General features: G+C 37.9%; 1 protein-coding gene across 1 annotated transcript; it reads right to left on the bottom strand.

Moving 5' to 3' along the window:
* Window positions 1-973: 973 nt before the first annotated feature.
* On the bottom strand, window positions 974-26246 carry LOC117997008 (zinc finger protein ZIC 4-like). Its single transcript, XM_034985171.2, has 2 exons — window positions 25541-26246; window positions 974-1906 (listed from the first exon to the last, which is right to left on the bottom strand). The coding sequence occupies exons 1-2, from the start codon at window positions 26244-26246 to the stop codon at window positions 1284-1286; spliced, it is 1329 nt and encodes a 442-aa protein (XP_034841062.2). The 3' UTR covers window positions 974-1283.
* Between the last annotated feature and the right edge of the window lie 898 nt (window positions 26247-27144).

The raw sequence follows: 27144 nt of genomic DNA, 5'->3' as shown, positions 1-27144 counted from the left end.
AGGTAACCCACCTGCCCGCTATTTCTTTTAAAAAAATGTGTAAGCTGTGACCGAAATATAATTATGTAGGTATGGAACCCTAAAAAAAGCGAGGCTCGACTCGCACTTGGACGGTTTTAAATTAAGAACTTGCTGCTTTATGAATACTACAGTAAAGGCTGCAATAAATCACTGTCAACAATGCAGTTGACAAAAATCTACGTGCCTCACAAATATTACAAAAGTCCCTGCAAACAATACTTTACGCAGGAATGTATCGTCAATTATAATAAGACACTTCTTTGCCACACCAACACTGTGTTTACAGAAAATATACAGCTCATGCTGTAAAGCTTTTGACAGTTCGAGGCCTTTGTTTACAACTCTGTTGTTTAACTAGAGAACAGATTCGATGTACTTAAATAGTGAGGGCCGGCTCGGGTCAGTTTTGCCAGCGCGCGGATGCGAGATTCTATTTTGGCGCCCCCAGGTCTTATTTACAATTTTTTCATACATAATTTTACAGCTCCATAATATAATTAATATGTAGGTACTTTCATAATCATACTTTCCGAAAGTTTCTTCCTGGTACCATTCAAAGTATATCTATAAATTAATTATTATTCTCAGCAATAAACCAATAAGCGCAAGGAAAGCCAGCGCGATTTTTTTAAATTTATTTATACAGAAGATTCTTTGAAAATAATTTAAAGGATAGCACAACTATCTGTTTCATTTAAATATAATAAATCAAATACAGACAAACAAAATGAAAAAAATATGTATCACTATGAATGAGAGTGCAAATTTTTATAATATTGGCCAACGGGGGCGCATTATTGAGTATGTTTTGGCACCCTCTTACTACGGCGCCCGGTGCTGTCGCACCGCTCGCACCACCCCTGAGCCAGCCCTTAACATAGTTTATACTCATGCCTCATTTATATTATTGTTTCTATTTTCTCAAAAATTTTTTGGTTAAATACACACTTATGTATAATATAGGACGGCTGCATTTCTGGCTTTGAGTGGAAACCTTTTTCAAAAATGATCAGACAATTACCTACTATCGACTATTTTATTAATAAGCGTATCGCATTCTTAAAAGCATAATAGCAAAGCGCTTTAGTGAACTTTTCATTCCACGTAGATAAACCAAATGTTGAGCCTAAAGTAATATTTTGCAAGCTCGTTAAATTTTAGTCAACTTGAGTGCATAAACATAAGATGGGTGTCAGGCACATGGCACGTAGGTGTAGGTACCTACTCCGCGTCGAATGAAGAGTTTACTAAGCGCGGTGCGGTCAATAAGCGGCGGCGGCGCCGGAGTGGTGCATCAAATGGTGGTGGTGATAGGACTCTTGCGTGGGACACCACCACTCCGGAACCGCGTGAGGAACAGTGGGTGCGGGTTGTTGGAACTGGCTCCAGTGACCACCGAAGCCTAATTTGTTATCCATCATACCATTACCCCCTATATTTGTAAGGTGGGGAGGTTGGTTGTGATGAGGTGGCGCCGGCGGGCGCTCGTACGATTTATGGTCGTGAGGATTAAGGTATTTATCGTTAAGGCTCTCTAGTTTATCTGTTATCGTGGGGTGGTGGTGTGGGTGTAGGGTTGTCGCTTGGGGAGGCGGTGGAGGTATGGGCGCTGGAGGGCTGGCCGCGCCGGCCGTGACGCTGACGCTTCCAGCCGAGGAGGAATCGTCTCCATCACTGTCGTACCGCGGCGACGCGTCACCAGCCGCCCCGTGCACCTTCATATGCTTCCGCAGAGAAGATGGATGCGTGTAGGACTTGTCGCAGCCGTGCACACGGCAGTTGTAGGGCTTGTCCGACGTATGCACGTGCGAATGCTTCTTCCTGTCCGAAGAGTTGGCGAATCGGCGGTCGCAGCCCGCGTATTCACATTTAAACGGCTTTTCACCTGAAAGGAAAATTATTCATATCAATGTTAAACCTACTTTATCTATTAACATAACATTACACGTATGTACACGCGGTACACGTTTTGATATAATATGTACTTTTATTCTTCTACCAAACCATAATTTAATAGTTATCACTACATAATATTGTAAATTAAAGTCCCCCGCCGCGCTGAGTTGGTAGGTATCTAATACCTAGATACTTACATGTTTGTGCGTACTATAATCTCAGAAACGACTTTACGGGTTTTTATACGGTTTTCACCAACAGAAAAAGTATTATCTAAGAAGGATACAGGATACAGGGCTTTGAACATTTTGTTTAAATAACCTACCGGTATAATGAAAATTTGTGAATTATGTCCGAAAAAATCGTGCTATCTGAGAGCGTTGAGAGCTTTCGTGGCGTGTCCTGCGATGACCGCCCGCACCGTCCATTCAACAGAAATCCAGCTTTACCTAGTACCTAGATGACCAGTGTTAGCCGTGCTAAGCCCGGACGGGTCGCTAGTGTTACCTAGGTAAGTATATAAATATCATGTCATGGTCTCTAGTTTTGATATTTATCAACAAGATAAATAGCTATTAAGTAATAGAAACATTTCTGCTAGAAAGCTACTTGCAACATTTACACAAAGCTCCTTTGTAGAGTTCACGTTCCCACTTCCCATTCCCAGTTAAATAAAAACATCGATGGAAGCGAACGCGAATGTCCAACCACGCAATAAATAACCAGATTTGCTCGTTGTTTATAGTTTACGAGTATAAATAAATATTCGGAACAATTGCACGGGATACTTAACAAGACCATAAATCATCTTTATAAGCGGACTTTGTCACACTGCTGTACAAAGCTGTATCGCAAAGGATTTAGTATTTTGAACTCTAATATTAGAATCAGAAGATATAAAATGTACCTATGTTTGAGCTTCCGCTGAATTGTGACACGTCTGACAATAGCGACTCCTTTAACCCTGCTTATGACGTGATGATTATGGTGAACCACGTTAATATTTTGCCTACCCTAACCTATATGTTTACCAAGCATGTTTACTTTTAAAATTGAGATATCAATTCAGGACCAGTACGCATAGAAGACCCTTTACTATAGGTACCTTGTCTAATATAGGATTTTGAATTGGACAGCTCAGGTCCATGAAGTTTAGTATTTTTTTCGGTAAAAATATACTACAGATAAAGTCGTACTTCATTGTAGGTGCCGCCCACTTGTCGTAGTGAAGTGCATATACGCATGCATAACGAATACCTAACCACAGACTTTCAAAACACGATTTGAAATAAAATAAATCAAACATATAAAAATTAACACTATTATTTTTTATAAATATAAGAGTTCTTTGCAACTAACTATCATGTAACTATTTGTAAAAAAAAAAAAAACGTACTTACTTATATTATAATCTGACCATACAGCATAACCATGCTACTATCGATTCAAAGTTCTATGGGGATAATAATCGATAATCGAATGCATTAACGATTATACACTACCTCATCCATACCTGTGAGCTGTCAAAATCACCATCCTATCCGGTGGCCGGACGACATCAGGCGAGTCGCAGGGAGCCGTTGAATTCAGGCGAAACAAGACCGTGGCGTGTGGAAGTAAGTCCCTACAAGAAACCTATGTCCAGAAGTGGATGTCTATCGGTTGATGATGATGATGACGCATGCTATTTTCTCAAAGGCATGAGACAGCCTACTTATCCCTTACCTACCACATCGAGTTTTTTTCCGGTAGGTAAGTAGCTAATCCCTACATAGTTGTTAGCTAATGTATAGGTACTCTACCTACTTGTAGGTAGGTAACGAGGCAGCTTGAGAAGAGTCGTATGTGTAAAATCGTAGTAAGTAACAAATCTCACGGCATTAGTAACCAAACGCCTACCTACCTATACCCACCTACTTATAATTCTGAGTATGCAAAAAAACATATTTATAATATCGACAGCTCTAAGCTCTTTTATTGTAGCAAATTCCTCACGAGTTCACCGAATCGTGTGTGATGCGAGACCATTCAATAAAATCACAACCAGGAGTCTCTAGTGTGCACACAGCTCACAACAATACGCTTTTCTTTGTCGTGTTTACAAATAAACCTCTTCGGTAATCCCCCTTATTGTGTTTGAAACTTGAAGATCGCGTTGAAGAGCCACAGATGCTAATCTCAAGTGTCTGTTAACACAGCAATAATAGAGCTTTTTAGTACCTTTACCACAATTTTTGTTACTATTCGGATACTTATGAATGAAGGCATCACATTCTAGGGCTTTGAATATTGATACTTCCTTTACACTCAGTCGTTTTAAATATATGAATTATATTCGTTTCATAAATAGGTAGGTATCTTATTGTTAGGTATGCGTCATCATGTGCGGTATTAAATCACTAGGTTCATACCTATATGACAGCATAAAATATAACAATTTTATATGAATACGCTAATCACCTAAGGTTAATTTAATAGAGACTGAAAATTATATTCTTTGTCAGTCAGTCAGTCAGTCACTCACCTTTTCCTTTTATATATTTAGATTACCTATTAATTAGATAGGTACCTACTGTTAGTAAAGAAGAAATACTATAAACACCCATCTTCAATATCGGAAACGTGCTCGACTCGAAACACAAGGTTTGTAACCTACAGGTTACCTTTAACATCAAAACAAGAAACGTTTAAAATTAAACGTCTCGTGAAAAGATACCCAAACCCAAAACAAAAAAGAAATCCAATGGTCTCATTTTGATTTGAACAAAAAAAACGTCGGTCCCGTGCACTAATGAGGCTAATACGAGATAAAAGAGGCCAAAACATGTGTCGCCCCTCTAATTACTAATCGAGCGTCTCATCTTCTTGTCACAGAAATGGATCGACGACAAATTCTATTAGTGTTTGATGTGTTATCTCTGCGCACGCGCCACTCACGTGTTATCCTCTTGACAGAATAAAAACATACAGGAGTCTCTCTCTCTACGATCTATGTAGTAACATAGTTACTTTAAAAGTTTACAATTTTAGGGTTCTGTAACTCAACATCAACGATCAACATGACTTTGTTGTCTGTCCGTCTGTCTTTCTGTGTCAGTCTATACTGTATGTCTGACTGTCTCTCCCATCTCTCTCACTTTGATAGACGGACAGATAGCCAGAAAGACAGACAGTTCTAAGAAATAGCTTGTGGTTTCAGGTTATGCTGGATACTGAGGTCAATAACCACTAACTGCTGTAAACAAATCAAGTTTCGAATTTAACTCAATAAAGAAGTTACAGCTTTTCAAAGCTTAGGTATTTCATAAAAAAGTTCCACTCACTGACCGTCACTTCCGGTTGAACTAGGTACGAACTACGAAGGCAGGTCTTGTAGTAGGTACAAGTAAACGCAAAATCCGAAAACCATTAATTTCAAATCATGCGTGGAAATATTACCTACTTACCTGACATACCTACCTACTTATTACATGGGGTATTTGCCGTAATAATAATTGGAATTGACTCGCAGCTCGCTCTAGCAATGCACGGCCATGTATTTGAAAATACATGGCCTCAAAATACGACTCAAAAGCACTGTAAAAGTTTATTTGAATAAAAAAATGTTCTACTTATTTCATTCAAGAGTTTCATAGCCTGTTTGGAAAAACGCTGACTTTAATAAAAGTTATTGAATTCAAAACTCAGTCAACTATTAGATTTATGTTTTTAGGGTACCGTACCTCAATTAAATGTAAAAAGGAACCCTTTATAGGATCACTTCGTTGTCTGTTTGTTTATTATCAGTCTATCAAGAACGCGTCCTTATCCTTTATATCAGCGACTTCCTTTTGCAATATTTAGTAATAACTAAATAACTACGTATCTTTCTTATTATTTTAAATTATTCAAAATTTTAAGTTTATAGATTAGGTACGTACCTAGTTACTGAAATAAATAGGTGATAGAAAAATGCAGTAGACTTTGATTGAGATCAGTAGAGTTCGTACAATACCTATGCTATAAAACGTTTAATATTTAGAAGCAACTTATTTTAATGTTAAAATAAAAATAAAAAAAACAGAAAGCAACATGAGTTGGGAATGCACATCGTGAATTCGTTGCATGCCACGCCGGGACACGGGCTAGGGTCAGATGTTTATCTTAAACGCCTGTATCACCCACCAAAGACACTTTTTTGTAACGTTATTACCGATGTGAAATGTTATCTTCGCCTTATTTTCCATAAGATGTTAACTTAAATATTTAAAAGGGTAGGTATACAGGCAGATTATTTGGTCGGTTAATTTATTGTGAGCCGTTTTTAAAAGGATGCCGTCATCAGTCCTCAAATTCGGATCAAGCTGAAGCTCGTATTTGAACAAAGTTATAGCAATTAGCAAGTTAAATAAATGCTCTTAAACTGAGTTTGTTGATTTTTACATGAAGATAGGATAGATGCCTACCAAGTACCAACTCGAAAATGAAGAAAATTCAGGAAGACCGAAAAAGTTTTCTCCGACTGACCGCCGAGTTAGAAAATGCCAACACATAATGATAATTTTAAGGGTTTAGAACCCGAAGGGTGCCAACGGGGCTCTATTAGGTACTAAGCCTCCGCGGTCCGTCTTTCTGTCAGCGGGCTGCAATAGGTACCTACTACCTAGTACCTAATGAACCGTAATATAGGTATAAAAAGTTGAAAATTTCATAGAATGTGTATTTCTATTGCTGCTTAGTACGCGACAGGTCGAGATGGCAATCGGGGTATGAGGCGGGGGGACGCCCCTCACACCCGTACGTCACCCACGCTCACCCGTACCGAGTTAGCGCGAGGGCTGTGCGGGTGTGCGAGGCGTTCCCTCCACGATTGCTATCTCGAACTGTCGCGGACTATAGGTAAACAAAAAAAAATTTAAAATAGCCGCCGTGAAAAAATATTCTGTACGATGCGATGGTTCGGGACCCTTCATGTGCAAGTCCGATTCGCACTTGACTGGTTTTATTTTCCCATACCTATAATAATTGCCTCACATATGTAGCCCTAATTAATGTTTATGTAGGGGCCGTGGGGGCTAGATATTAATTAGAAATAATACAAAATAGGTGGGTATATAACCGAGGTCACCGGATCTTTAGTTTGATAAAAGCTCAGAATAAAAGCTGCAATGCGTTCAGTTGGCACGACGCCTACGGAATTGCTGCAGTATTAGATTACTGCTCGCTAAGTGCGCTCCGCTGAAAAAACAAGCTTTTTAGAAATAGCACTGTTGATGTGAAACCCGACCCATTCGGCCTTTACTCCCAAATTGTGTAAATGGTATTAGGTGAGTTTTCAGAAAAAACAATTAGGTTAGGTATAGGTTAACGTCGTTTCTGGGTATCAGGTTGCTTAACTGGGAGTTATCGTTTGGGAAAATCGCTGTAATTAGTAATTAGAAGAATGTATGGAATTCTTACTTAGATTGAGAATGTCAGAAAATTAAAAATGTTAATAAGATTTCATTATTTCACCAATATATTATATGGTGGCTCTGGAAGAGGATTACTGAAATGATATTAATACCTACCTACTCAAAACCAATTAAAAGCTAATCAGCAAGTAAAATGTAAAATACAGCGTAAATGTTAATACATATCCATATCCGGGATAAACAGCATATGTCCTTCCCCGGGATGTAAGCTAACTCCGTACCAAATTTCATCAAAATCGGTTAAACTGTTAGGCCATGAAAAGCTAGCAGACAGACAGACAGACAGACACACTTTCACATTTATAATATTAGTATGGATAATAGTCAACATGAAAAGATTGTATACGTAGATTTTTATCATATTGAATCATATTATATCAAAATTTAAACGTAATAGGCATTGTTTAATCGGTTAATAGCTATTACCGCCGAGGCATATCCGGGCTAATTCAATCTCCAATAGACAGTCAGCCTAATGAGTGGCCGATGACTGGCGGTTTGCGTACAATCGCCTTTACAACATGGACGCACACCATGTTTTGACTGACCTCCAAAACTAATCGCTGCATTCAATAGTGGCTGTCTAAGCTGACTTTTATTCCATTGGCTACAGGTAGGATAACATATTATGTAAGCTGAAACAGCAGAGGATGTAGCTCCTCTCCTACCCTCCTCCTATCCAGAGGACTCCTGTCCATCGCTCGGACGGAATTTCTGTTTTAAGGGTTCCGTACCTCAAAAGGAAAAACGGAACCCTTATAGGATCACTTTGTTGTCTGTCTGTCTGTCAAGAAACCTACAGGGTACTTCCCGTTGACCTAGAATCATGAAATTTGGCAGGTAGGAAATCTGAAAACCGTGAATTAGATCACACAAAAAAAATTAAATTGTGGTCATGAACTAATAATTAGTATTTTCAACTTTCGAAGTGAGTGACTATATCAAATGGGGTATCATATTATGAAAGGTCTTCACCTGAACATTCTAAAACAGATTTTTATTTAGGTATTTTTATGCATCATAGTTTTTGAATTACCGTGCAAAATGTCGAAAAAATACGACTGTAGTACGGAACCCTCATTGCGCGAGCCTGACTCGCACTTGGCCGGTTTTTTTTTAATTGCAAGAAGGCTTGTGCTTGACAATAATCACGCATCAATCATACAAAGCAATAGGTAATGAGGTCTGGAAATCTGCTTGCCTAGAAGATGCCTGTTCACTCTTGCCTTATGAAGGTATTAAACTAAGTACATAAGGGTGTCTCTTATAATATGACTCTACCACCGATTCGGACTACTATATTTATACAAGAGCCAGCAAGAAATAAGAAAAGAACAATGTACCTACCAATATATACCATCTTGTAGGCTACTATAAAAGCTCAACCGGTTGCTTCCACGCAACTCCGTTATTAAGGAATTCATCAATTGTTTAATAGCCCAGACTTAATAACTTAATAACTAAGGTGTTTTTACTTTTTACATACTTACTTACCTACCTACTATTTAAAGTGTAATGGCAAATCTAAAAATTCTTTCAGAATTCTTAACTATAAAAGCAAATACTCAGCCCCACCAAAGGATTTCTGTACTTAATGCAGACGACATAACGGCGTTCCCAATTTATGTCGATTTTGTAAATTACTTGAAATGAAAAATATCAGGTTTCCAGACCCAGTGATATGAGGCTATCAGTTTCCCCTAATTAACTAATATAGGTACGTACCTACCTATGAATTTATAGTAATACCCTACTTAGTAAAAACCTCATAATGCCATTCTAAGTTCCTATTGATCTGATAGAACGCTGTAATACTCAAGGACTACCTTAATTTGCTTCGATTTGAAAGTTACACATCTAAAATAGCTATGAATTGCTTTAAACGAAGTTATGTGATGTGATTTTCTTTGAAAATAATTTAATTAAAAAACTATGTGGCAAATAGATAGTAAAAGTTTATTTAAATAAAAAATCTTTCCATGTATAGGTAAGTTTTTCTATTTCCACTAGTTAGCTAAAGTATCTATCACATAGCGTATTTTATTTAGTCAAATAAAGTGGAACGTGGTGGAACACTGTGGCTAATTGCGTTGTAGGTACACAATCTCTAAACTAAACTAAAATGGCACGTCTAAATCTATTGCTATGCCTTTCATAATATTGCTTGCGGAAAAGGATGGCACTAGATTTAGACCTGTTAATTTAGTTTAGTTTAGAGATTGTGTACAAGAGAATCGGCCCCATTGATTGACGACATCGACAAATTCTCCGAAAACTGATATGTATTCACGCGCATATTTAAAACAGCATTTCGTACACTGTAAAATGATTTACGACCTCCTTTTATCCTAAACGTATTTCGAATTAGAAAGATATATTAATATCTTCATTTTTTCCACTTCCCAAAGAATATGGGCCCTTGTCCCGTGAATACAAAAAGGATACGGGGTCGAACACATTCGGCGCCCAACGAGCGTGTGACAAGGTGCTTTATGCGGACGATTATGAGCAGACCGAATAATGTTCCAATACCCGATAAATATCTGCCAACTCATACAAAAGCATCCCAATAAAAGTATAATAGTAAAATGTAGCAACAACACGGACCACAAACTGCAAAGTCATATTATCTCGCCGGTAAATTCAAATTAAATGAAAACGTAGTTGCGGCGTGAGAGAAGGACGCCAGTGTTTAACGAACACAAATTAATTAATGTGATCAATGTTTTAAACCTGTGCCTTAAATTAATAAAAAAAGAAATAATATTACGATGATCAGATTTTACAATCATGCGGATTTCAAATCCCTTAATACCTTCTCTTTGTTTCTAGTAGGTAGATAGATCAGGTAGGCACCTACTAAGAGCATATACCTACCTACTTGGTTTGGCGTAAATAAAAGTAAGTACTTAGTACAATTTCAGTAACGTTCTGCCAGTTAGTTTATCCGTTCGTCTTTTGAAGCAGAATGATAAACTATCACATTTGCCCGTCTGGCAATACTAGGAGTAAATTAAACTGCAGGCCATTGTTCTCGCGGAAACACTGAAAACACCATCTGTCTTGCTCTGATAGTATCAGTTGAGAATGCGCAGTGGAGATAATTCTATCCACCGATGTAAGGAGAAATGCAAACTACTGCTTACATTATTCCTTCGATCTTGGAGGAAACTGTTTGTTTTCTACTGTGTGATGTTAAGACAATATTGGCACTCTCTCGTGATTTTTTTAAAACCTTGAGAGATATTTTCTATAAAGATGAGAAAAAAGAAAATTTACAGCTTTAGACAAGAGCTGGAAATTTCGACATATTCAACAAATAGCTTATGCCCGCGACTTCGTCCGCGTGGACTACGCAAACTTCAACCCTCAATTTTACCCCCTTAGGGGTTGAATTTCGAAAAATCCTTTCTTAGCGAATGCCTACGTCATAATAGCTATCTGCATGCCAAACTTCAGCCCGATCCGTCCAGTAGTTTGAGCTGTGCGCTGATAGATCAGTCAGTCAGACAGTCAGTCACCTTTTGGTTTTATATATTTAGATTTAGATTTCAACATGTAAAAAATGCAATCCTACTGGTACTGTGTTGTATGCTAAACAATGCTTTACCTATGCTATTTAGGTATTCTAAACCGTCCAGGGACCGGGACTATGCCTCATCCGGGCGCAACATATGCATTGAAAATAGTAGGGGCCCCGCTCGGTCTCTGGACGGTGATAATCTAATAAATGAGGCCTAATCAAACATAGGACGGAATATGAGTATTGATAGTAAAATCGAGTTTGAATTGAATTTGAAGAACTAGCCATGAATTAGGTATTTTGCCAAAATCACATTGGTAGGAACATTGTAGGTGTTCGTCCCAAAACTAATTTAAAATTATCGGAACTTATCACATTTAGTTCCCAGAGAACGAATAAGTTGCCATACACCTGCGTGCAATAGAATAAGTACAAAACGAGAGCCAAAGCGGGTTTGCTCGTCAATCCGTCCGTCAAGAGTTTTGACAGCCCTAACCGGCATCACCGTCGGGATCCGAGCGATAAAAAATAACCAGAAACACATCATAAACAATATTTTTTTATTTGGGAAAAAATATTTGAAAATGTTTAACCGATTTTGACGAAATTTGGTACAGAGATAACTAAATCCCGGAGACTACTTTTATCTCGGGAAATCAAAAAAGCTCAGATTTAAAAACAATTAAATTCACGTGGACGAAGTCTCGGGCATCATCTATAGTCCGCGACAGGTCGAGATGGCGATCGGGGAGCAAACGCCCCGCACACCCGCACAGTCCCCGTGCTAACCCGGTGCGGGCGAGCGCGGGTTACGTGCGGGTATGCGGGGTGTCCCCCGCCTCTAACCCCGATTGTCATCTCGACCTGTCGCGTACCTACTATAGTTGTCATAGAATGAAACATTTCCAGGTATTTAAAATATTACTAGCCGACCCGGCCGGCAGACCTTGTCTTGCCCGGAAAAGCACACATTAAATATGATATTTTTAATCTAATACAGATTTCCTGTCGGTAGGCTTTATAATAATTAATTACTAGGTACATATTCACATTTCACAAATCAGCAGCATTTACTGTTGTGTTGCACAACAACTAAAGATTTTAAATCACAGGAACTAAGCCTGCGAGGGCAACTTTTGTATTATAAAGCAATGATCAAAAAGTTCTTAATGTTTTAAGAGCGTATTAAATTTTATAATTCTGCGGTGTAACATCGGTTGTCCAATAAATCGGATGAGTTATGGATCTATATCGCTTTTAAGTTAATAGGCTAACCACAATTTTTGTAAATGTTCCCAAAGTTTCTGATTTTCTCAAAGTGTGCCAACTACCTCAAAATACAGAACAAACTACAATATATTACAACCCATAGTATCGAAAACTTAACTAAACATGGCAATATTACTTACATTAACATGTAATTATTACTGTTTATTTCCATAAAAATAAATAAATTAAATTAAAATATATATTAATATTTAGTGCTATGAGCTATCCTTATCACACACTCTTCACTCAATCGATCATTTATTAACCTTTCATTCCTTTTTAGGGTCCCGTACCTCAAAAGGAAAAAAGGAATCCTTATAGGACCACTCTGTTGTCTCTCTGTATTTCTGTCTATGCGTCTGTCATGTCTGACTGGAAAAAAAGTAAACCGTGAATTTGTGGTTACATCACAAAAAAAATTAAATGTGTTGTGAAGAATGTGAACTAATAATAATTAGTATTTTTAACTTTCAAAGTATGATTAGTGATTACTATATGAAAGGGTACCTGTACATTCTAAAACAGATTTTTATTTATTTTTATGCATAATAGTTTTTGGTTTATCGTTCAAAATGTTTAAAAAAAAGATTCCGACGAATTGAGAACCTCCTCCTTTTTTTGAAGTCGGTTAAAAATACGGCTGTAGTACGGAACCATCGGTGAGCGAATCTGACACGCACTTGGGCGGTTTTTTTCTTAAAAATCCCATGGAAGCTCGTTGATTTTCCGGGATAAGAAGTAGTCTGTCTCCAATGTGCAAGATGTCTTTTTATCAAGTAGACGATACCCGCAACTTTATCCATGTGGATTAAGAGTTTTAAAAATCCCGTAGGACCTCTTCGGGACCAAAAGTAGCCTATGTCCTTCCAATGTTTGTACCAAATTTCATCGAAATCGGTTTAATGGATGAGCCGTGAAAAGATAACAGACAGACAGAACAGGTACAGGTAAATAACAGGAACAGAACAGGTAAATAAATATTTTTTCATTTTTCATTTTCAGACACACTTTCGCATTTATAATATTAGATGGATAGTATGGATGGATATGGATTATTTATTATTTTAAATAAGTAATAGACATCTAATTAAATATAACGCGTCCTGGAATTAGCCTAAATCTGTGGTCAATCGAGTTATAAGCGGTATCCACTCAACACCCACACGGGGTCAGATTTCAGCCCCTGGGCGCATTTTTGGGACAAACTAATATATCTAACGAATATTAATAATACATTTTGTTCTTATTTTTCATGTCTGATTCTGTAACATTATTACCAGGCGCGCCCACAATCCACATTCTTAGCATACTTTGACTTTATTTGGTTTGTGCATGAACTCGCCTATCAAGAAGTTGTAATTTCTATCGAAACCGCGGATCGAGATAAAAAAATCCATATTAATATTATAAATGTGAAAATGTAACGTGTACCTACACGTAACTCTACAGTCAAGCATATTTCACACTACCTACGGGATATAATATATATTATAGTCCGGTAAAAATAGACATTGAAGGTTACAATAATTCGCATAGAGCTAATAATTGATACGAATGTTGGGAACACCAATATTGACCGGATTATAATATAATTCATATCCCGTAGTGTGAAATGAGCTTCTTAAACTCATAATATAGCTTTCATAAAAAGCACTTACGTTACAATGCAATAAAATATGTTCATTTGAATGATTTTTACGAACCCATTAAAATCTCGCTTTTCCTAAGATATCCGAAAGCGTGCAGCGCAAAAAAAATCCAACTGTCCATTGTTCTCTTCTTATTGTCGTGTTAACATTTCGATTGTTATCCGGTGCTTGTCTCGGAGCCATCAACACTTTTTGGCGGCGTAAAATGTTGAGAATTTGTCTTAAAAACATCATCGACACAGAATGTGTTACAGCCAAGGTGGTGTTCCTTTTAATACAATACTGTAATAGACTAGACAGATACTCTGGATTTTCTTTTACGTAGTTACTTTGCCTAATGACCTTATAAACTGTTCATTACTTACTTACTTATCACTTTTGCAGTGGAGAGAGTGATAATAAGTCATTTTAAAGCACGAGTGTAGAAGCTACAAGGAACACATCATAAGTCATTAAACAATATGTTTTTAGCAGAGCTAACGATGCGCGGAAAACCTTTAAAACTATCTAAACTTGAGACTGGAGTATAGGTAAATATTGGTTTGGCATTAAGACAAGCCATAAAACAAGAGAAGAACAAAGCAATTAATCGGTGTTAATGTTTTTAATATGTCACGAGATTAGAAGGCAAGGGTACAATTAATAAGTTAGATATAGAACAAGGTCCGATTCTAACTTTAAATCTCGATCTAACTTAATATAAAAGCAGACACACGTACAGTTCCACATAATATTTTTATTCCCTCCCTTATAGGACCATTTAAAGCCATAATTTAAAGGACAATGCTTCCAAATGTTCCTTAAACACAACATACTGAAACTGATAGTAAACAAGGTGTCGCTAAAAAACTAATGAATGATGCAGCGAGACCTCCGTCGTCGCCCTACAAGACGAAAGAATTTCGCGCAGACTACCACCGCAAAGCGAAAAATGTTTTTCTCGGCACGTTTAAAACAGCTGATAGCTCATTTCGTTTAACAAGCTCTATTTGTTAACTAAGCTTCAAGCAAATAAAAGGAATTTAAAATTTATGTATTATGTAGGTAGGTACCTACCTCAGTAAAAATACCCATTAGGTACTAAAACCAGAGGGTAGTATATTTTATGCTAAATTCGTTAATAAAGTTGATTTTTACCGACTACGGCAAAGCCAAAAGGAAGGGTTATGATTTTGGCAGTCTATGTATGTAGGTAATTGGTATGTAGGTTTGTATTTATGTGTATTCCACTGTAGCCGCTAAACTACTGGGCTGATTTTATAAATTAGGTGTCAATTGATTCGTTGTTATGGTCCGGATGACATAGGCTATATTTTAAATGAACATAATGAGTGGCGGATGTGGCATCCAAAAAAGTGGGGGTCTTAGAAATATTTTTTTGCTACCTAATCGAGTGGGGTGTCAAATGAAAGAGGATAAATCCTCACTTGATATAGCTATCTTACTTTGAAAATTGAAAATACCTACTAATTATTAGTTCATGACCACAATTTAATTTTTTTGTATGATGGAACCACAAATACACGGTTTTCAGATTGTTCCCCTAATGTTTGCTGTAAGACCTACCTACCTGCCAAATTTCATGATTCTAGGTCAACGGGAAGTACCCTGTAGGTTTCTTGACAGACAGACAGGCAACAAAGTGATCCTATAAGTGTTCCGTTTTTCCTTTTGAGGTACGGAACCCTAAAAAGGAGGAGTTGTGTTTTTCTACCTATGTATTACACCGAAATACACGTCAAGAATTTCGTTTCAAGAAGACAAACTCTCGGCGATGCACGATGGTGCGGTTGTGGTGCGGTTACGACGCACGTGGTTACGGTGTATGTGAATATAGAAACGTTGAGATCCGGATATTGCGGCTGAAACCGCACTGTCTACTTAAAGCCTTTAGGTATAACAAAGATGTGTTTGTCGTCATAAAATATTATACACCAAGCCAATAAAGTGTCAAAAGCGAGAATTGTAATAAGATAGAGGCGTAAGAAGCGTAGGTGGAGACTTCGTTTGAAACTATTGTTGTAACCACGGGTTGTAACTTGTAACAGTGCAATTGCATAGGTAGGTTATAAAGTACGTGAACGAATGTGAAACTGAATTTGCGTTTGAGTGAAAGAAAAACGATAATAAAATAAGTGGAGAGAAAATAGACTGTATTCAGTCTATTTTCTCTTATTACTTATGTTATTATGCTCTATTGAGCAAAATTAACCAAAACAAACACAACAACAACAAATTCGAGATTTGAATAATTCGATCTGTCCATCTGTCCCAATTCCCATCCCATCTTAAATCCTCCGCTTTAGCGCTATCATCCTAAAGTTGAATAACTGTCAGTAAGACGGATTTGCTAGATGATTTCTCTCTTTTAGAGTTCCGTAGTGAGTGAAACAAGGAACGTCCAGTCTGTTTGTCTGCCTATCTGTTTGTCCGTCTTTTTCACAGCCATTTTAGACAAAAACTATTACTTAAAATATACTAAAACTATACTAAAACTAAGTACTTATACTTTTAAATTTTAAACAACCAAAAATGCAACCTTTCTGTGAGTACCTATTTAAAAGTATAAGGTATTATATTTAAATAGCTACAGTTTATTTTACTTGCTTATAATTTAAACGACGCTAGAATAAATAGACGCTACTTAGCAACAAATTATGCGGAGTAAAAGCTCGTTTACGCAAAGTTATACGTGTAAAAAGTATGGAGAAAAATTCATTGAAGTAAAAATTTTCTTATCTGGTTCTATTTAATTCATTATTCATTAAGACGAGATCGATGCGGGTGGTAGATATAAGCACATTACGAGTTAGCAAAAAATATACACAGGTCCGATTTACCCACATATAGATGACAGTACCAGATGTATTTTTCATGATGCCGGTCTTAACAGTCGCATAAATCAGTTGAAAATAAGGTAACGAAATTAATCATAAATTTTGTTGTCACTTGTCATTTGGTTCGAATCTTTGATCAATAATGTATGGGACGCAACAGGTCGAAATGGCAATCGGGGTGGGGACGCCCCTCACACCCGCACAGCCCCCGCGCTAACCGGGTCCGTTATAGCGCGAGTGATGTACGGGTGTGCGGGGCGTCCCCCGCCTCATACCCCGATTACCATCTCGACCTATCGCGTACTGTAAATTCAGAATTTAGTGTAGTTTTTTTAGGGTTCCGTACCTCAAAAGGAAAAAAGGAACCCTTACAGGATCACTTTGTCTGTCATGTCTGTCGTGTCTGTCAAGAAAAACTATTACTATAGGGTGCCTACTTCCCGTTGACCTAGAATATTGAAATTTGGCAGGTAGGTAGGTCTTATAGCACAAGTATCAGGAAATAATCCGAAAACTGTAATTTGTGGTCACATCACAAAAAAAAATTTAACGTGTTCATGAACAAATAATTCGGTAGTATTTTCAACTTTCAAAGTAAGATAACTATACCAAGTGGTATATCATATGAAAGGGTTTTACTTGTAGATTCTAAAACAGATTTTTATTTATTTTTGCGCATAATAGTTTTTGATTTATCGTGCAAAATGTCGAAAAAATACGACTGTAGTACGAAACCCTCGAGCTTGACTCGCACTTGGCCGGTTTTTTTTTATTTTGGATTCTATACAAAAAGGACTAATTATTTTTCATATTGCTTAGTGTGATTTCAATAATTAGATATGATGTGTGCGTAACTTTACAAATGACATTATTAATTTTACAAAACTGTAGGAGTAGGTACCTACGTGATCCTATTCGATAGCGTCCTAAAAGAATTTGGCAAAGTTTTGCGAAAATCGTGAACTATTTGTGCGCTGTAGAGCTATCGGTGTGACAACTTTCAGAATCCTGTACCCATTTGTATCATGGCGACGCAGTTTTTATACGCACTCCAAAGTCCTGTTCGCGCCGTCGCGTCCGCGTTTAGCAAAATTACTATTCGTTGGAATGATCCGACCGTGTTTTTGTCAGCTAAGAGTTCAGATGCTTCTTCAATCAGGTGCCAAAATCAGAGCTGGGAGCATCGTTTAAATCGTAGAGGCAAAGCCTGTCCCGATTCGCCGCCTTTGTTATTTAAATTGGAGGGCCCGGTATTTATGTCGGGCCGGCATACGCAACGTGTGTTGTGTGTCGTCACTTGTTGTCAAAAAATACTGGTACAATGAGGGACCATAATATCAAAGCTGATAAAAACGTAAACCGCTTAGCGCTTTCATTTTCTACATACGAGACACTGTCATGTGATAGGGCTGCATGGGGTGCGGAGTGATTGGTGTATCAAAGCGTCCGTGAACTATGATGTTTGATGTATGTGTGTAGCGTGCGTAAGCTATCTATGCACGTGGGGATTGTAATAACGGCTGCTGATCGCAGATAGCCACGCCTCCATACTAGTAACCATGTAATTTATTTAAATTTTTCTTAGTTTTTAGGGTTCCGTACCTCAAAAGGAAAAACGGAACCCTTATAGGATCACTTTGTTGTCTGTGTGTCTGTCTGTCTGTCAAGAAACCTACAGGGTACTTCTCGTCGTCCTAGAATCATGAAATTTCTCAGGTAGGTAGGTCTTATACAGAGACAGCAGACATAAGGGGAAAAATCTGAAAACCGTGAATTTGTGGTTACATCACACAAAAACTATTAAACTGTGGTCATGTAATAAAAATTATTAGTGTTTTCAATTTTCTAAGTAAGGTAACTATATCAAGTGGGTATCATATGAAAGGGCTTCACTTGTGCATTCTAAAACAGATTTTTATTTATTTTTATGCATAATAGTTTTTGGCTTAGGCTCGTGCAAAATGTCGAAAAAATACGACTGTAGTACGGAACTCTCGGTGCGCGAGCCTGACTGGCTGGTTTTTAGAGTTCCACACTAAAATGGTAAAGGAACCCTTACGGTTTGTCTTCGTCTGTCCGTCAGTCACAGCTGCTTATTTTACATAATGCTTATTTTACATAATATTTTTCGTTGCAAATGAAAGAATTAAAAAATATTTTACAATTTTTATATTGTTTTACCTACACTTCAAGGAATTTTCTAAATAATTTAAAATACATATCAAAAATTGCGAACCGGCAGGAATCAAACCCGCGACCACTAAGCTACCGCTCGCTTGCTGCCGGTGACGAAATTTGTGATTGAGTTTTGAGTTGAGATTTGAGTCGCGAGCATAAGGATTGACTGACTGACTGATCTATCAGCGCCCAGCTCAAACTACTGGACGGATCGGGCTGTTTGGCATACAGATAGCTACTTAGTATAACGTAGGCGTCCGCTAAGAAAGGATTTTTCAAAATTAAACCCCTAACGGGGTAACGGGGTAAAGGGGTTTGAAATTTTTGTAGTCTAAGCTAGTAATAAATATAAAAGGAAAAGTTGACGGACTGACTGACTGACTGATCTATCAATGCACAGCTCAAACTACTGGACGGATCGGGCTGAAATTTTGCATGCAAATAGCTATTATGACGTAGGCATCCGCTAAGAAAGGATTTTTGAAAATTCAACCCCTAAGGGGGTGAAATAGGGGTTTGAAATTTGTGTTGTCCACGCGGACGAAGTCGCGAGCATAAGCTAGTAATAAATATAACTATTTCATTATACTTAAGTACTTATCGCAAACTTTTGGGAGAGCTGGGTCAAAATCCTCCATTCATGTGTTTGTCTGTGCGTATAAGAGATACACACATGAGTTTCATTGTGTTTGTTATATTTTTTATACAATTTATCAGTTTGGGACAGATGGCGGCTCACATAAACACCTTTTTAAATTCATCCGACTATTAGGGTTACAACATTATCATATGCGCGGATATAACATGGCCGTTCATTGCATCTTTGTGATGAGAATCTGTTCAAAACATACAATTTTATCCCTACAGTTGATTTAATTTACAAAAACAAATAGGTATGCGATCATTTCATACAGTGTCGTAAAATTTTAAATCTCAGACTAGACCAGTTTCATATTTTTAACTTTAAAAAAATAAAAACCGACTTCGATACACAAACACTAAAAATTGAAAAATAATTTAATTTATTACCGAATATATTATGTATAGGTACAAGAGTTAATATAGTTCCATAATAATACTTTTTGGTGCCGGTGCCAATTAGCTTTAGCTGCGCGAATCGTCTAGACTTCATATTTTTATGAGACTCCACAATGGCACCTCATTGGCACCGACCCCAAAAAATATTATTATGGAACTATATTAACTCTTGTACCTATACATAATATATTCGGTAATAAATTAAATTATTTTTCAATTTTTAGTGTTTGTGTATCGAAGTCGGTTTTTATTTTTTTTGTAAAAAATTTTTATTTCACAATTTTTAGTGGTCCCATGGAATTATGCTAGGACTGGTTAAAAATCTACTGTTTAGTAAGCTATTACACTGATCGCGAGCAATTTACTCTTATCCGTTGAGGAGTTCCAGTATCTATCTTCGAAGATGTTCATCAGATCTTCACCAAATTTAAATGGGACCAACTTTGAAGTATACCCTTTCAAACAAAAAAAGAATTTTCAAAATCGGTCCAGGCGTCTTCGCGTAATCGGGGAACATACATAAAAAAAAAAAAAAAAAAAAAAGATTCCGACGAATTGAGAACCTCCTCCTTTTTTTGAAGTCGGTTAAAAATAACGACTTCTATAAACTTTCATTCCTTATTTTTAGCATCCAGGGGGTGAATTTTCAAAAATATTTTCTTAGTCTCACTTATATATACGTATGTAGTTATATTGAAACTCCTGTACCGTGCTTTTAGATCTGGATCCACTGGTTTACTCTGCGTTATCTGTCAGTCAGTGAAGACTGTAGATAGGTGATGAAGTAATTAACTAGATAGGTTAGGTACCTAATCATATCTATTTATGTTTATTACCTACAATACAAATAATATTTTATTCACATGAACTCACAATAAAGTTCTAAAGTCGACTAGACCGAGATGAATGGCAGCATCCCGTCACCAAACTAGGTAGGTATGTCCCCGTTTTATCTTTAGGTATCTACCTATATAGGCCTACTAAAGCTACTTGATTTTACCGACTGATCTGTCCTCCTGAATAATTTTGTACGAGACTTTTCCGCCAAACTTTCCATCCAAAATTTCCGTCCAAAATTCGAGGTCAAGAAAAATAATATACTGGAGCTGGACGTGGAAAACATGAAGTAGGGGCGAGTCAGCTAGTTTAGTACCTATTGAACAGAACTTCTCTAAAATTGACTACTACTAACTAATGAAAATAATGTTTCTATTTGAATATCGATCATTTCATTACACATTCAGTGCACATGTTCACTGTTCAGTTGGTGGAAACGCTGCACTCGACGCACAATGTCGACCACAGGGGCGGACCGGGAAGGGTTCCCGTATTGTTTGCAAAATATTTTGAAAGCGTCATTTTATACGCCGTATTAGCCAGCACTGCGTTTGATCGGGGGTCGTCTTCGAATCATATCATCATTACGCTATTGTATGAACCCCCCAAGTTTGCTTGGTGATTTGGTACCTATAGTCCACGACAGTTCGAGATGGCAATCCGGGTATGAGGCGGGGGGACGCCCATAGCTACACAGACAGCATCCTGGAAATGGGTGCATTGGCTTTTATCCTATTTTATGGAGTTTTAATCCCAGAAAATCGAAGTTTCTATGGGATTAAAAATTTTCCAAGCGGATGAATTTGCGGGCAACGGGCATCATCTAGTCTTCGATAATTAATAAAACAGACCTAAGTATCTAGAGCTACCTTATTATTGTAAAGAGCAAGAAAATTATTCACTTATTCTTGATAAATGAATTGCTTACCTACTTATAGTAATTAGTTAATTGGTTTACAAATTAAAATAAACAAGCGTATAAAGGTTCTAAGCCGCTTATAATAGTGATGACGTGGATGAAGCAATCGCCGTGTGGACTGGTGGGCGGAATGCGGCGCCGGCGGCGGTTTGACGCGAGCGGGCGGCCCTGCGGCTGTATGATTAGTCACACGTCTCATACTATTTGGCGATTATTATTTAATGTTATTCTATTTAATTATTATTTAATTTAAGTATGTATTTGCTTACCTAAATAAAAACACCTCTAACTTTTCCATGATATGTGCGTTTTAGGCGATTAAAAATATAGCTTGCTTTAACGGTGAAGGAAAACGTCATTGGGAAACCTGCCTGCCTGTGCCTGCCAAAGAGTTTTCAAAATGTTCTCAAAGGTGAGTGAAGTCTGCCAATCCATGCCATCCAATGCCAAGCATACCAACGGATCTCTAATAAATGTTAGAACAGCTGTTATTATAATTTTGGTAATCTAAATAAATAAAAGGAAAAGGTGACTGACTGCAGACTGACTGATCTATCAGCGCACAGCTCAAACTACTGGATGGATCGGGCTGAAATTTGGCATGCAGATAGCTATTATGACGCAGGCATCTGCTAAGAAAGGATTTTTAAAAATTCAACCCCTGAGAGGGTGAAATAGGGGGTTGAAATTTGTGTAGCCCACGCGGACGAAGTCGCGAGCATAAGCTAGTAATATAAAAAATGGGTCCAACAGTCTGATTCATTCTTTTTTCTGCTTTGCCGTAATATTTATTTTACTATCTCAGTTTTTTAAAAGCAGTCTAGTAGAACCTAATTCATTTTGTTTAGCGTTTAACGACCTATGTTAGTCCTGTGCACGGTTAATTTGATGCAGATTGCAAGTTTTATGATTATTTATACACAAATCTGCATCTACCTAATTCAACTGTGTCTCATATAACTAATTTTAATAGACTTTATGGATAAAGTACCTAGGTCTGTATTAACCATCAGCTAGATACCTAGGGACATAAAATACTTACAAATTAATTTGTATCTACCTACTTAATGTCTATTTCAACTCTATCGAAAAATTAATATCGACTAGATTATACCCGTGACTTCGTCTGTTTGGATTTAGGTTTTGAAAGCCCGAGACTATCACTACTAATATTATAAATGCGAAAATGTGTTTGTTCGTTGGTTTGTCCTTCAATCACGTCGCAACGGGGCGATGGATTGACGTGATTTTTGCATGGATATTTATAGTTAAAGACCCAGAGATAGACTATTTATACATATATTTGTATAGGCTACTTTTTACCCCAAATAATCAAAGAGTTCCCACAGAAATTAAAAAAAAACTAAATCCACGCAAACCAAGTCGCAGGTATCATACCTAATAATTACCTACTCAAAAAAATTCTTTGAGATATCTTTGAATTTCCGAGATTTGACCTACCAACCTACAAGTTGAATCAAATTTCGGAAAAAATAACAGCTTCAAACAAGCACAATTTGGCATTTGTAAAAATAGGTAGGTACCTATTGGTTTGGATCATATTATGAGATAGGTTTGGATTGAATGATCAATCATGGAGTATAAGCCCACAGGCATTTTAACATTAAATTAACCATTTACCTAGCTACCTATTAGCTTTACATGAGAGTAAATAGGTTCCTAGTAGGTACCTACTATTTAGGCAACTTGAGCCGATTGAATTTGAATTCGGAACTAAAATCATTGAAAAAATTAAAAATACAAACGAAAAACATGGCATTTGGCATTTTCGCAAATATGCAAATATTTTTTTATATTCCTACCTTCAAATAATATCAAATGTTTACCTTCAGATGTGAATCGGTTAAACAAATTGACATGTTACGAAGGAGCTATAGCAAATAAATTCTGCTACTGACTACCCGACGGTGTCGCGTTACATTCGGAACGTGTTTATAAAAATATCAGTTTCCACGGTAGATGGGAAGCTTCGTCACCAGGCGATACTGTCGGAATACTCGAGTTCACATCGTATTCTATTCCTTTATAATGAGAAAACTACTAACAACTGTTATTGAGAAGAACGTAATTATGCAGGGTAAGTAAGGTGCTCTACCTGCCTAACAAAAATCTAACGATGCGTCCCTCGACTTTGTAACAATATAACATATTGTGGGTATATACCTACTATGTATATTATGATATACTTATTATACATCAAGGTATAACATGGCTGTTTATAACATCGTGTTGTCATGCCTTTATATCTAAAACAATGTTAAACAATGGCTATAGTCCGTACAAAATGACTCCTCGCGCCATTTTAACTCATTGGGTCAACTGTCATGTCAAAAGTATGGTTCACCTTTAAAATAAGGACTAAAATCGTAACGTACCCACGTGCTATGCAAAAAAAGTCTCAGATCAATGCATGATCAATGGAGGAAAAGAATGTCCAGGCTAGGTAATGAACATAATCAACAATCGTAAGTCGTAACATATTATCTATTATAATAGTACGAGTGTTTAAGCTAAGCACTCCTTTGTATGGAATCACATTTTTGTCTAGTATTTAAACTTTAAAGAGTTCAAATTGTGAGCATAATTTATTTTTGTGGAAATAGTTATATTAAAAAAATGTCTGTACCTACCTGCCGTTTAATTAGCAGATGCAAAATTATTTTACTATTAATTACCATAATAATATTCTAGAAGTTGGGTGGGCTCGAGTATTTTATGGCCAATCCTCGTAACCCTGATATTTTGCACTCAACTAATTAATGTTATTATTACACTAGCGCTTCCAGTTCTATAGCTTAGCGGACATTCAAAATAATTTATAGACACCCATAAAACAATTATTCTTCAAAATTCGACACAAAAAAGGAAACTCTATTCACAAGCCCGTATGAGATAGGTAATAGCGGACGGGGGCACAGGACAAAAGCTTCAACGCAACACTAGACAGAAATAAAAAAAACATAATAGCAGATGTCCTCATACTCTACCAGTCGCCGTTCGAACGAATTCCTGGACCAATCCTTAAAAGTCGATATTCGAAATTGAAGTATCAATACATTTTACTTACAATAACTTGAGTCTATGTGCGAGGGAGAGCATCGAGAGGAAGCGAGCCGGCGGAACTGGACATTTTAATTTATGGCGCATTTTTTTATTCCATAGTACACAATACCGATGAATCTTTCCACTAATAATAAATTGAAAATGGAGTTCTGTCTCGAACGACTTTTGTCGATGGACCATACCGAGAAACAGACTCCACAAGGAGACAGAGGTTATTATTAGGCGCCCGTTAGGCACTTTGTTCGATGTCCGAATGTGTGACAAAGATTTTTGACGGATAGTTTGTGTTTAATGGTGGCGTTATTGTGTTGGTCCAGTTTATCGTCGATGCGTGACTAATACCTAAGTATATCGCAACATAGAGCATCTGTGAGGCCACGGCGAGCAGAAGACAGCCGCGGGGGGCGGTTCATTATGAATTAATGAGAAACGAAATGTTTTGTCAGATCAGCACACGCTCGAATGAATAGCGTTAGACATCTTACTATACTCGATTCAAATGTTTCGATATTTCAGTTGTTTTTGGTTTCCTGTGGGTCGTTGCAAATTATTACAGTAGGTACGCGGCAATATTGTACATCAACCTTTAGAAAGAGATAGCAGTTTCGTAGAGCGTTGTCTCTGTCGTTGAGACCGATAAAATGGCACATAGGTAGGTATAAGAGATAGAGACAACGCTCTACAAATCCGAAATCTCATTCTAAAGGTTCATGTAACTACAATATTTCTTGCCTGCTACTGTACTTAGCATTCTTTAAAGAAATATTCTACAAATGAGCGGGCATGTTGAGAGAGCAACAAGAATAATGTGTGTAAAGGTAAAAAACGCTTCTTACCTGTGTGAGTTCTTTTATGTATCTTCAAATTTTCAGATCTCGCGAACACCTTCCCACACCCAGGGAAGGGACAGGGAAAGGGCTTCTCTCCTGTGTGGACACGGATGTGGTTCACTAGCTTGTACTTCGCTTTGAACGGTCGACCGTTCCTCGAGCAGCCCTGCCAAAAGCAGGCATGCGTCGTGCACTCCGGTCCACCCACATGTTCCACTGTTAAATGCGTCACAATCTCGTGCATGCTCGAAAATAGTTTGTTGCACAGTTTCCGCGGCGGAGGCTGCTCGGGGTCTAGCCACTGACATCGCATGTCGCGACGCGGCGGGGCGCGCACGTAGCGCAGGAACGCGTGCGGCGCGTGGGCGTGTGCGTGCGGGACGAGCGGCGGCGCTCCGCCCTGGTAGTGCACGTCTCCGCGCCAGTCCCAGCTCTGCTCCAGCGGCTGCTGCGGGAACAGCTCTCCGCAGCCGCCGTACTCGCGCAGATATCCCGGCTGGTAGGAATGCAGCGGGTACGGTTGGTAGTGGGTCGGATGGTGCGGTGGCGGCGGATGGGGTGCGGCCGCGCGGTGTTGCGGCCCGACGCCGCACCCCGGCTGCGGCGACATCTTCAGCCCGTAGGAAGCGAGGTGCGCATGATTGGTCTCCAAGAACGCGTTCATGGCGGGTGTGGCCGGCACCGGCGCATAGCCCCATTCGCCCGCCACCATCCACGCGGCGGGACCACCCCGCTGATGACTATATCTCTTCGAAGTAACGGTCCCTGAGACCGTAATGCCTAAATTCGTGAATCTTCGCAGCTGCTGATACTCTTATATTCTTCAATATTATGTTGACCTGTTATACAGAAATAAAATACCATTAGTAAATTAATTACAACCCTATACGATAAAATTAGATTTGCTACAACATTCCTCGTATTAACGGAGAAAAATATGAATCCTAATCGAGGTGCTCCGGTCGTAACCTCCCGGGACAAATTTAAAGCCATTTCTCAAAATAATAATACACATTCGAGCACCCATAACCGGCATCGAACGTTTATTTATAATAAAAAAATGTGAGGCAGGTACTTTTGGACATTAAATTAAACTGTGGGTAAATTTATAGGACACTTTTATACGCCTGAGACAAAAATTCCAATTGTGTTCGTGTATATTTAATTTTAGTTTATTTGTTAGACAGGCTCCAATCTCTTTTATAACCGTGGTTTAGCATCGATGGCTTTTAAAATAGTTTTATGAATGATAAAACCAGATTCACGGGGAATGGCATGTAATGGGGAATACTTTATGATTTGAATCTTAATTTATACTGACTCTACCTATAAAAAAAATCGATAAAAAATTGCAATCGAATTTAAGCAAAATAATTATTTAAATCATTTTTCATTTTTCGGGTTCCATACCTCAAAAGGAAAAAACCGGCCAAGTGCGAGTCAGGCTCGCGCAATGAGGGTTCCGTACTACAGTCGTATTTTTTTGACATTTTGCACGATAATTCAAAAACCATGATGCATAAAAATAAATAAAAATCTGTTTTAGAATGCACAGGTGAAGACCTTTCATATGATACCCCACTTGATATAGTCACTCACTTCGAAAGTTG

Source organism: Maniola hyperantus, chromosome 4, assembly GCF_902806685.2.
Source record: "Maniola hyperantus chromosome 4, iAphHyp1.2, whole genome shotgun sequence".
NCBI classification, from domain to species: domain Eukaryota; kingdom Metazoa; phylum Arthropoda; class Insecta; order Lepidoptera; family Nymphalidae; genus Maniola; species Maniola hyperantus.
Note: the sequence above shows the minus strand (reverse complement) of the source record. Positions and strands in the feature narration are given on the sequence as shown.